At 39.4% G+C, this 12,500-nt stretch overlaps 1 protein-coding gene and 1 pseudogene across 1 annotated transcript; both read right to left on the bottom strand.

Annotated features, from left to right (window-relative positions):
• The window catches only part of LOC138036661 (major facilitator superfamily domain-containing protein 6-like), a 42,663-nt pseudogene that overhangs the window by 24,668 nt on the left and 5,495 nt on the right, over positions 1-12,500 (bottom strand).
• On the bottom strand, positions 1,068-8,666 carry LOC138036663 (thyrotropin-releasing hormone receptor-like). Its single transcript, XM_068882782.1, has 3 exons — positions 7,878-8,666; positions 3,339-3,540; positions 1,068-1,973 (listed from the first exon to the last, which is right to left on the bottom strand). The coding sequence occupies exons 1-3, from the start codon at positions 8,664-8,666 to the stop codon at positions 1,594-1,596; spliced, it is 1,371 nt and encodes a 456-aa protein (XP_068738883.1). The 3' UTR covers positions 1,068-1,593.

The raw sequence follows: 12,500 nt of genomic DNA, 5'->3' as shown, positions 1-12,500 counted from the left end.
ATAAAGTAGAAATCATGGACTGCATGTATGCCCAAGCCAAAACTTTTGTAAATGGAAGCCTTTGCATGCAACTAACCGCAAATTTCAATAAAAAGCGTTGAAGGGCCGATGATACGGAGTTTCAATCTGTTTTCCCACTCAAGCGGGAATGATTTCTAACACGATGCTACACAATTGTTACAGGTTGAAAATTCTCTAGTTTTAATACGAAACAAATACAGCTTTGTCATAAAGAATAATTTATCAGCCAGTGTAGATAACGTAACATTTTTCTGATTGGTTTTAAATATTTATCTCTTTGACAAAAAACAGGTCTTATAAAATATTGATTAAAACCGATTGATTATTGTGATTTATGCCCAATTTGGCATAATTTCACAATTGAGAGAATGGTACTCCTCTGTGATTGTGGTTTTTACGACTGGACGATAAAGTTAAAAGAAAAAACAAAGAAACGAATAAACAATTTTCAGTTTCGGCCCTTGTTTATTAGTAACATTTGCCTTATTTTTAAAATTTTAGATTATGCTTGAGTAGTAACAAGAACGTTTATCATCAATATTTCATATACGGCTGGCTCATTGATCCTCATTAATTCCTTTTCTTACCGCTTCCAGAATTTTTAATGAAATTTTGATCGTGGTTTTATGAATATGATAAAAGAAAAATAATTCATTTTGAATGGAATACAGAAAAGGGAATTACAATGGTGTGCTCTCCATTAGTCGTTTCTGAAGAGTTAAAAAGAAGTGAAGATATTTCCTTGGATTATCTCAGTTCTAAAATGCAGCTAATGGATTGTTAAGAACCGAAGCCTTTCTTTTGGGTATGACGCATTTGGATTTGTGGAGTTAGACCTTGTTTCATGAAATAAACAGCTAAAGGCTTTAGGGACGAACCCAGGATCTGAGGAGGGGGTGCACCAATAAGTAATGGCGTAGCTGACTTCTGACGTGTGGGGGGGGGGGGGGGGGGGGCGGAAGCGCATTCCCTGGCACTCCCTGCACTCCCTGCACTCCCTGCACTACCTCCCCCCCCCCCCCCCCACGCCCCTGAGCTGCTAAATGTTAATTGAACGCAGTGGCAAGCAAATAACGTATAAATCTCCGTTATTTGCTTGTTACTAAATAGTTGACTATATTATTTGAAAATACTGTGGTCAATTACTCACTGGCTAAGCTGACACGGTTTCCGAGATCGCTAACTCGTTTGTCAAAATTACGATTGGTTTGCACAAAAAAGAGTGATGGCTCGGTTACCGACGTATTATTTTCTTGACCTTGTTACCTGACTAGTAATAACTATGTATGAATATTTCAGCTTAGTTGATCGGATGATAATTCTTTTTACTGGTGGAGTCTGCGTTGGTAGCTATATATGTCATCTCAGTACGGAAGGCCAGAAATTTGGACTGAGTTATATAGGTCCAGCGACTACTGTGACGTATTTGACTACAATATTGGATCCAGTAACCTATTCGACTTTACGATATAAGTACATTTTGTTACAAGCAAACGATCATTTCTAAATAAGAAATCTAAGATCAGCCTAGTTTTTTTTTTTTCGGAAATCGAGCACGAAATGAAATAACGTTTACAGACCGCTATCAAAAGTCTCGTCGTCAGGCAGAGATACATCTTTATCAATTGTTGTTCCTAATTCTACGTCGACTGTTGATAAAGATATACTTAAATGGCTGTGGTTCACGATTCCTTTGTCCTCGTCAGTGTTGTCGTTGGCAAATGCAAGGTTCCATTTCTGGTTTCTTTCTTGCTCGTCTTCTTGCGGCTTCTCTTGTCCGTGGCTTCCTTCAAATTCCACCCCAGTTACACTGGTAGAGTGATGATTTGATACTCCATTCTCCCCACGAAGTTTCCCTTCACGAACAGAAAAATCAATGCTTTTACGAGCATTAGACTGAAGGGTCGAAGCTGTTGAAAATTTCACAAAGGACCCTTTGTGACGAGTGCCATCTGTCGATTAAAGAACAAAATGCGCCGAATGTTTGGTCCAACTTGTATTAGTATCGCCCAACTAGAGGACTAATGCAAATCCTGCATTTTGATTGGCTACGCTACTAGAGGACTATTAGTGATAGTCCTCGACTATCACTAACTCACGTGACTCTTTCTTTCGTTTTATTCCCAAATAAATATTTCTTCAACTTGCATTTGCTAAGTTTATTATTGCCTTTTCTGTCCGATGAGTTGGGTGATACTAAAACAATTAGACCCTTCGCCCTCAAGGGCCACGGGTCAATAGCCCATTCGGCTTCGCCTCATGGGCCATTGACCCGTAGCCCTTGCGGGCTACAGATCTAATTGTTAAATGGGTCACTATAAAGCCTATGTAAAAGGCCTTTTGCAACTAACGATCACATGGTACAAAATCCGCCATGCTGGAGGGCAAGCTCATTATTGTACCCCACTGGGACATTAAAACAAAGAGACCTGAACCAGTCAAGCTTGACCTGCCTTTGTTTTAATGTCCCAGTGGGGGAATATTAATGAGCTTGTCCTCCAGCATGGCGGATTTTGTACCATGTGATCGTTAGTTGCAAAAGGCCTATTCCCTAAAACTCACCGAAAGACTAACTGATACTGAACTTCAAAATTATTTTTGTCTTTATACTTGATTTTGAACGAAGGCTAGCGTGAAACTTCCGTTATTTTGGAGATAGGCGTGGCTGACACGTAGCGCAACGATGGCTCAGTTGAATGAAGGGGTAGTTTCTAAAGAAACTGTGGTGCTGCGTCGGTGGGGAAGTAGTATACAAAAATTTGGTTTATCAACGGAGTTGATAATGTAAGTTGACCACCGTACAGAGATTCTAAAAGCTGACGTTTCGAGCGTTAGCCCTTCGTCAGAGCGAATCCAACGAAGGGATTCTCCGGCCGGACCAACACTCAGGGTCTTAAAATAACTGAGAACAAAAGTGCTGTTTTTGTAATGACATCTACAAATAGTTAGACCCTCTAGTCTTCTCGCAGTCCCTGTGTGAGGGTATAGAACCCATACACTATTTGCAAAGAGTGGGGCATGGTGTTCCCGGTGTTGTGGTCTGTCCCCTGTGACTGATATCATGGTTGCACCCGAGCGTTTTAATGAGTTGCGACTCCTAAGCTCCTCGTGGGTAAATCAGCTATGACTATGACTACCAGTGAGCTTAACAAAATAAATAAACAAAGTAAATTTTAAAAAAAGGAGTTGCTTTCAAACCACTGATGAAGAGGGAGTACCCTCGAAACGTTTGGTTCTCTTTTAAACTTCTTGTGCGCAAATTTGAACTTTCATATTATATTCATCCGCATTACTGCGCAGCAGTTGCGTAAACCTACCAAGGAATGTAGCGTCGGGTTTTTCTCCTCCACACATTGACAAGATTTTCTTGAATATGTAAATGTATCCGTTTCTGTATCTTGGGCTCATTTTGCCGTAGAGAATGGGATTGATGAGTGCGTTTACAAGAGAAAAGAAACCGATTAAAATAACTGTTGCGCGGTCGATTCGCCCAGTTACCATGCTGTAAAGGTTTGCCAGCTAAAAAAAAAAGCAAAACAAAGTAACAGAGTTTGAAATAAAATGAGGAGGGGAGGGGAGGGGAGGGTGGAGAGAAACGTGAACTCCATAGATCCATGAGAAGTTAAAATGAGTGTGACTAAATTTGGGACGTAAAATGGTCTTTTATCGATATTGATACTTAATTAATAATGGTAATAGGATTGAGTGGAGTCCAATTTAGTCTGTAATCATACGAGTGATTAACAAAATCGGATGACCGCGTTGCGGGAGTCCGATTTGTTTAAACACGAGTATGATTACAGACCAAATTGGACGACACGAAGTCCTGTTATCAATTAATCATAGCCATTGCAATTTCCAAGAAAACAAAATTAATGCATTCCTTTTTCACTGCTTGTCCATTTTGGAAAATCCCCACTGAGTTTGGTAGGGTAAGTGGTTGTTGCTATGGTTATTGTGATAAATTCTGTGATTGGTGGATTAAGCTGAGTGCACTTCATATGATTGACTGATGTAACTGTCCGATTTCAGGTATCCGATTACAGCCAACTTTTCAATTTCACTGTCCGATCTCAACCCTACACAATAATTAGTGAAAAATAAAGTAGTTAATGCACCAATTACATTTGAGAAAATTGTATGGTTGTGATTAAGGGATTAATCGGGCGAGTAATTTCAAAATAGGCCGATAGCGAAGCGCTCGATTCCTCCCTGAATTGTACGACACGAAGTCCTATTATCAATTGATCGTAACTATCGCAAAACACGAGAAGGCGACGGTGATAAAATTTTTAGATCTTAATCTGCTCAACTTTTCTTTGTTTTTTTAATAGCTCTGGAAAAAGGTGAATGATTCAAATACAACCAGCTCGCGCTTGTTACTGGGTTGCGAAATCCAGTTGGAATCTGCGTAACGTTTCGTCGTTTTATTTTTTTCCGTGTCGGTAAAAGTCTTGCCTGTCGCTCCCCTGCTTAGTGGTGTCTTTGTGCATAGAGTCTTCTGTGCGTATTTTGTTAGGTTTGAGGGGGCTGGGGTAATGCGTAGATTTCGCTGGTGCACACGGGAGGACATTTAATTATTAACCTGGAATGGCGTGAAAAGTCATTGTAACGCAAATGGGGTTTTAGTGCATCTTTACACAAAATATGCCCTTATGGAGCTCAAGAATGGAACGTCAATTGGATAAACAACAAAAAAAATAAATACCTGGAATCTTTAAAGCGACGAGTAATGGTCTTCGACAACAATTTCATTTTTCGCCGTTGGATATCAAGTAAGCTTTACCTTGGAACTATATACAACACTGAAGTCAAATGGCAATTCTTTTATGGATTTAACAAACACTGAAGGAATCGTACGCCTTGAATGCATCACTGTGTTTACTGAAGTCGCATCTAAGTTGTCCGGCAAGTTACATTCATTTTAAGACTCAACTCAGCAAAGGTAAAAACAAATTGGATATGTGACAGTGAAAAATTATTTGAATGAAACCTTGTTGTTTTTTTTGTCTTTTATTATTTACCGTCAAGGTTCTTTTGAAAAGGGTTCGATGTGAACTGTCAGAAATTCATTTAATTGCATATGCTTTGTCATTGTGTGTTTCGTTTGCACGCACGCAACTGAAATAGGAAGGGTTTCTTGCCTCTTAATCGCAAATACGTTGTTTGTTTCAATAAATGTTTCGCTGGAAAAGATTTCTGTGAAATTTCCAGCTTTTGTAAACTTATCATGTTGTGTAATTTTCGAGCTTAACAAATTTGCATACATGTGTTGAAATGTGATACGGGGAGAATTTTGTGGTTGCGCATAAGTCACGAAAATAAACAGGTCTGTTGAAAGCGTGCTTGAGTTCAACAAAATGAGCCCCAAAATCAGCAAAAAAGTGTCGATGAATAATAAAGTAGCTGCTATTTCCAAAATGATGGAATTACCTGGTGATAAATAACCTCGTCTTGGAGAGTAAATTTTTGACTTTGCAGAAACAATGGTGGGCGATTGTGATCTTTGTTTTGAATTCGCTCATTTATTGTCAAACTTTATAACACTTGACAGAAAAAGAAACTTACGAAAACCCGGTATCTTGCCATCATTTGACACAGATGCTTCACTGTAGTAAACTTTAGTATTACAAAGCTGTCAGATGCTCAGAGGGCACGCTTAAACTTGTGGTGAAAGAAGTTGTGAGGGAGCTTGAAAATTATCAACATGTCAGCCCAGAAACATATGTTTCTCACTTCCCATTTATTTTCTTCAATCTTTTTGGGTTCAGTACTTTGCTAGTAACCACATGTCTTCTCAGGCTATATACCCAAGACTTCTACCATGGCACTACAATGATAGACAATACCAAAACAATATCGTGCACTGTTAGAGCTACATATTAGGCAAGGACAACTTGAATCTCCTGGAAGACAACACACAGCTCAGTTGACATTTTATATGGAATAAATCGCTGTGTTACTTCACTACCAACGTAAGCAATGCGTGTCTATTTTTTCTAAAGAGGACAGGAATTTCTTCTTTCTACAAATGATTAATTAACAGGCCGGTAGCCAGGTTTTTAACCCCAGAAAAGGATCTGTTTCGTCGTACGAATGTGTGAGGACCTGTGAGCCAAAGGGCCTCTGCTGGTAAGAGGTCTGGGTGACCCCTTAAATGGTCTTCTTAATGACCCCCCAACTTGAAAAAAAAAATTTTCGGGAACGGTGCACGTACCATAGGCAACCCAGTGTACCCTCACGGAGGGTCTAGTTGACGCATAAACTGCAACTATCCAATTCCAAGGTGTCCAATTACAAACTGCCCTATTGCTGAAATCAAGGCTGTTGATAACCAATCAGATTCGAGAATTTTGTAATAGTTACGTGATGTAATGATATCCTTCATAGCCTGCAAGCCAAAAACTTCACATTATTAAGACATTTTCAGATAAACTCAGAGGCAGGTGTACAATAATTTATCTCTATTTCAGCGGGTTTTCCAAGGGGCACTAGCAAAGAATCAGTACGCCTGTGCGTTGTCTTTATTCTGGTTTTATTTGTTCATTATAAACTTGTTCAGCGGGTTTTCCAACGGGCACTAGCAAAGAATCAGTACGCCTGTGGGTTGTCTTTATTCCGGTTTTATTTGTTCATTATAAACTTGTTGAGACGCAACGTAAAAAAAAAGCAATTTCTTTCCTGGTATCGTTATTGTCTTTGCACGTATACGTACACAAAAATGAAGTTAGCGGAAACTGTAGCTTTTGGAATCAATTTTGCTGCAAAGTCGAAGTCAATGTCACCAAACAAGGTACAATAAACCAACAGAAGCTTTTGACAGGTTTGCGGGAAGGATTAAACAGTATGCCAATCTTGTCGGCTTTCAAAGGAATTAATTTAACGATAATCCCATTAATGTCGGGTTTATGAAACCATCTTGTTATGTTCTAGTGTCACTTTAATGAACTCTACAAATCACTTCGATTCCACCAAAACATTGAAATGATCTATAAATAAGACGCTGGAACTGTATTCATTATTAAAAGTAGGCGGTAGGCTATTATAAAACTTGTACCGTAAAATGTTTCCAATATTTGTTCTTTATTTTAGACGCGCTACTACGCAAAGCAAAAGGTTATCAAAGCGCAAACTGAACAAACCCTGAAACAGATTCTATATTATGCTTTAAAGGGAAAAAAACTGTCATACTATCCACAGCATGCGAATAGCTTCTCCCAGGAAGTGTTTTTCTAAGAAGATTTGTGTTTTTTGCAAACATGTACAAAAATGTAATCATAATTTAAGTAATTCAGCTTCACCTTATAATTACGGTGCATTTAAATTGTTATTCAAGTACATTTACCGCATTTTTAAAACGCCCCGGGGTTTTCGAATTTTTGGCACCATGCAGCTATTCACCAATGGAGTGACTTTGATTGAAGAATGTTTGAACGAACTCCCTACAGCGATCTTGTCTACCCGGCTTGTTTAAGGCAAATGAAGTACCCTAACGACTACTTCGGCTATAATATAAACTGAAAATTGGTTTGTGTAAACCATCGATTTGACCAATTTAGTGCAGAAGGACTTTCATTAGAATCACCAAAGGCGTTTTATATAATGCGAAAAGATAGACTTTCGACCGACTTCTCCCGGGACGGATCATGTAATTTAAAACCCAGCTTTAATCTGAGGGGGTTTCCACCCTGAGCAATTCATTTTTGAAAGTTTACTTATTTGAGTCAACTTCAACTTTAATGGGGTTTGAAACGTTTGTGGATCTACTTAAATTCTGACCTAGGTTTTTAAACAGACATAACACACAGCAATTACACTTATCAAGATGCACGCATGCACGACCAAAAAGGACTCACCAAGTAAGGCAACCAACTGAAGTAGTAAAGCAACACCACTACGGCCATCATGAATGACATCTGCTTGACTTGCCGTGTTCCTGCGGTTTCCCGCCTCTTGTAATTTTTCGAGCCAGTTTGCTTGGAAGCCGCCATCACAGATTGGCGTTTCACAAATTTGCTGCTAGTAATCTTGATGGCTATAAAGCACATTAATACCAGCACTAACTGTAGCACACCAATGACAATGATAATGTATCCGTACATGATTCCGAAATCAGATAGCTGATAAAAACAGTAACCACCTCTGAAACTTGAATGCCCCACTCCAATGAACGGTAAAATTGCCAGGACGATAGAAAACAACCAGACAGCGACGATCGCCTTCCTTGCCCTTCCAATTGTAACAATGATGTGGTGCTGCAATGGCCTCGTCAACAAGATGGCTCTATCGACTGATATCAAAGTTATCGTGCACACGGAAGCAATACGAAATGTATACGTGCACGTAACGAACGCGGCACAGGACACCCGTGTCCAGAGATGAGGACCGATGAAGTTGTTCACGATGTTGAGCATTTGGAGCGGAATAGCTGCATTTACAGTGTCTGCAATCGACAGCGAGAATATCAGCACGTCGGCTATGTTCCATGGCCTGTATAAGGTAAGTGTCGTGAGAATTAGAAAGTGTCCACAAACTAAGAACGCAATTACTCCTTCCACTACCAAACCCAAAATGGCATTGATCTGGAAAAGAACCTCGCTTGCAGCAGTTGTACCATTCTCTAAAGAAACATTCGAAATTACCATCGTTAAAGACAGCGACATTTGTGTGAGAAATTGATAGCACTGCCTTGAACAGAAACTCAATATGTGAGTGATGAGTCTTCCTTCAGGTTTGCAGTTCTCGATGCACAATCAGGCTGTATCCCAGAATTTTACTTTAATTCTAGGATAATGCATACATTCAAACTTTAGATATGTATTAGCCTCTTAATAACATCAAGCAAGTGAGAATTATCTTTACAATGAACGCACTTATTTCTCTCTGTTTACTTTTCTTGACAGATAATGAGTTTACTCCAGCGAAACTGTCTTGCAAGACTAAATTAAATACTAGACCCTCCGTGAGGGTACACTGGGTTGCCTACGTGCAACGTTCCAGGCAATTTTTTTCAAGTTGGGGGGGGTCATTAAGACCATTTAAGGGGTCCCCCAGAAGTCATACCAGCAGAGGCCCTTTGGCTCACAGGTCCTCACACGTTCGTACGACGAAACAGATCCTTTTCTGAGGTTAAAAACTTGGCTACCGGCCTATTAATTAATCATTTGTCAGAAAGAAGAAATTCCTGTCCTCTTTAAAAAAAATTGACACGCATTGCTTACGTGTGGTAGTGAAGTGACACAGCGATTTATTCCATAATGTCAACTGAGCTGTGTGTTGTCTTCCAGGAGATTCAAGTTGTCCTTGCGTAATATGTACCTCCAACAGTGCACGATATTGTTTTGGTATTGTCTATCATTGTAGTGCCATGGTAGAAGTCTTGGGTAAATAGCCTGAGAAGACATGTGGTTACTAGCAAAGTACTGAACCCAGAAAGATTGAAGAAAATAAATGGGAAGTGAAAAACATTGTCTTCTGGGATGACATGTTGACAGTTGTCTTTGCGTAATATGTAGGTCTAACAGTACACGATATTGTTTTGGTATTGTCTATCATTGTAGCGCCATGGTAGAAGTCTCAGATAAATAGCCCCTTGAGAAGACATGTGGTTACTAGCAAAGTACTGAACCCAGAGAGACTGAAGAAAATAAAAGGGAATCGAGAAACATTGGCTTCTGGGCTGACATATTGATCATGCAACTTCTTTCAACCACAAGTGTAAGCGTGCACTGACAGCATCTGACAGCTTTGTAAACAAAAGTTGAAAGCTGAAGTTATTTCCTAGGAGTTCGGCGGGGTTAGTATCTGGATGGGCGACCTACGAAATATACCACTCAGTAACAGAAGCATACGACCGAAAATTCTATTTTAATGCTATCAAATGCGAACCAAGCAAGATACATATTTTGTTAGCTTGAGGTGCTTTATGCAAAACAGATATTGATGTAAAAGTAAATAAATATGGATACACAATTTTTCAGAAGAGCCGTGAGAAGAAAGTTTCAGGACGGTCGATCGAGCATAAAATATTTTGCCATCGGTAACAAAATCTACGACATGAAAACAACATTAATTTTGATTCACGAATATAAAAAGTTACCATCAGCGAAAAACAGTTTGGGATATTTTAGTTGTTTTGTTGTAATTGTACAAGTTTGACTGCACCGAGTAAATCGCACATCGAATTCAGCGGGCGCAGTGATCAAGTTACCGCGTTATTTTACCGCGGCATGTTTACTCGCCAAACAGTGAAGCATCTGTGTCAAATGATGCCAAGCTACCGGGTTTTTGTTTCTGTTAGTTTTGTTTTTCTTTCGATTGTTATAAATTTTGACAAGAAATGTGCGAATTCAACACAAAGATCACAATCGGCCAACTCTCAGAGGTTGACCGTTGTTTCTAGAAAATCAAAAATTTACTCTCCAAGACGAGGTTATTTATCACCAGGTAATTCCATCGTTTTGGTCATAGCAGCTACTTTATTATTCATCAGCGTCACAATCTTTTGACGATTTTGGGGGTCATTTTGTTGAAACTCAAGCACGCTTCCAACAGACCTGTTTATTTTCGTGACTTATGCGTTACCACAAAAATTCTCCCCGTATCACATTTCAACACATGTATGCAAATTTGCTAAGCTCGAAAATTACACAACATGATAAATTTACAAAAGCTGGAAATTTCACAGAAATATTTTCCACCGAAACATTTCTTGAAACAAGCAACATATTTGCTATAAGAGGCAAGAAACCCTTCCTATTTCAGTTGCGTGCGTGCAAGCGAAACACACAATCACAAAGTATATGCAATTAAATAAATTTCTGACAGTTTACATTCAACCCTTTTCGAAAGAACCTTGATCATAAATAATAAAGCACTAAAGAGACAACAAGCTTTCATTCAAGTAATTTTTCACTGTCACATTTCCAATTTTTTTTAACCTTTGCAGAGTTGAGTACAAAATGAATGTTACTTGCCAGACAAACAGGCAAACTTTAAATAGATGCGACTTCAGTAAACACTATGAGACACACAACAGAGATCACAGATCTACTTGTGGTGTTCGATTCCTTCTCTGTCTTTGTTGAACCCGTAAGTTACCTGAGAAATTTCCATTTGGTTTCAGTGTTGTACGTAACACCACCTTGGCGAAATATCAGAAGTACAGCATATTTTGATTTCGGCTCGACGGGCGAAAGATTCACGCTGTCGAAGTCCATTACTCGTCGCTTTTTTAAGATTCCAGATCTTTATGTTTCAACGCCTGTCTTGACGTTCCATTCTTGAGCTCCATGTGGCTATATTTTCTTTAAAGTTGTACTAAAAAGCCATTCGCGTTACAATGACTTTCGACGCCATTACAGGTTAATTGTGAAGAGCAAGCTACGCATTACCCCAGCCCCCTCAAACCTAACAAAATACGCACAGAAGACTCTATGCACAAAGACACCACTTAGCAGGGGAGTGACAGGCAAGACTTTTCCCGACACGGAAAATAACAAAAAAAACCCACGAAATGAAACCGAAATTCCGACTGGGTTTGGCAACCCAGTAATAATGCCGCCAAAAGAGTCAATATGAGAAAGTTAATTAGTGTAGGAAATTTTGAATTGCGGGTTTATTTAGATACATTGCCACTTTTTATTGGGGCTTGAAAAGTGTTTTTGAGATCAGGTTTCTGCGAAAGAAAACATGGATCTTTGGTGTTTATTATTGTAAACTAAGCGAGGCAAGCGTAAAGCCTAAACAATTACATTATCATTTGAAGACTACATTGGTATTGTTTTAGCGTCTGACTGTCGCCTTATTAAACAAAATGAAACAAGAGCTAGCTGTTTTTTGACAATACGAGATTATAAAAATAGTAAAATAATGAACTATGAAGTTTCCTTTTTGTTTGGTTACAGCAGCATGATCTGATACAAAGCAAGACGCCTAAGAGCAATCACGTGGGTTGCAAAAGGGTGATTCAAAGGGAATGCCAAATTAATCTCAAATTTTGGAGCTCTCCCGGCGTCTGTAGACGCATGAGGCAGCCACGACACTATAGATCACGGTCAGGCGCGGATCCAGGGGAGGTGAAATGGGTGAATTTTCAGCCCCCTTTTTCTGAGCCCCCCTTCTTTATTTTTTTTTTTCTTATCCCTCAAGCACCTCAATCAGGCTTTGGTTCTATTACATTATTACAACAATTCACCCCCTGTACGGTCTGTAGTTAAACATAATGCCCATCGGGAGCATATCCCTTTCCACTTTGCGCAGCACTGGCGGATTCATCTTGTGCCGTCCTATGTTCCTCTGCTCTTATTCTTTGTCCTTTATTCTCTTCCATATTCTTTGTCTTGTTGAAGCTGATGTTAAGGTCGAAGAAAGAGGCAACGTTTCCAAAATCTGACACGCTGTTCTAAACTTCTTAGGCAGTGTTAGACAATACAACAAGGTCGTCTGCAAAGTCTGGGTGCAGTATTGCATCACTTGAT

The sequence above is a fragment of the Montipora capricornis genome, unplaced genomic scaffold (genome assembly GCF_036669925.1).
Source record: "Montipora capricornis isolate CH-2021 unplaced genomic scaffold, ASM3666992v2 scaffold_495, whole genome shotgun sequence".
Lineage (NCBI taxonomy): Eukaryota > Metazoa > Cnidaria > Anthozoa > Scleractinia > Acroporidae > Montipora > Montipora capricornis.
This window is presented reverse-complemented; position numbering and strand designations above follow the sequence as displayed.

Excerpts from the sequence above, each read along its gene's own strand:
- LOC138036663 (XM_068882782.1), bottom strand. The coding sequence starts at position 8,666 with ATGGTAATTTCGAATGTTTCTTTAGAGAATGGTACAACTGCTGCAAGC. Across the intron at positions 3,541-7,877 it reads TCAGTTGGTTGCCTTACTTG|CTGGCAAACCTTTACAGCAT; the intron begins GTGAGTCCTTTT and ends TTTTTTTTTTAG. Across the intron at positions 1,974-3,338 it reads ACCCGACGCTACATTCCTTG|ATGGCACTCGTCACAAAGGG; the intron begins GTAGGTTTACGC and ends TTTAATCGACAG.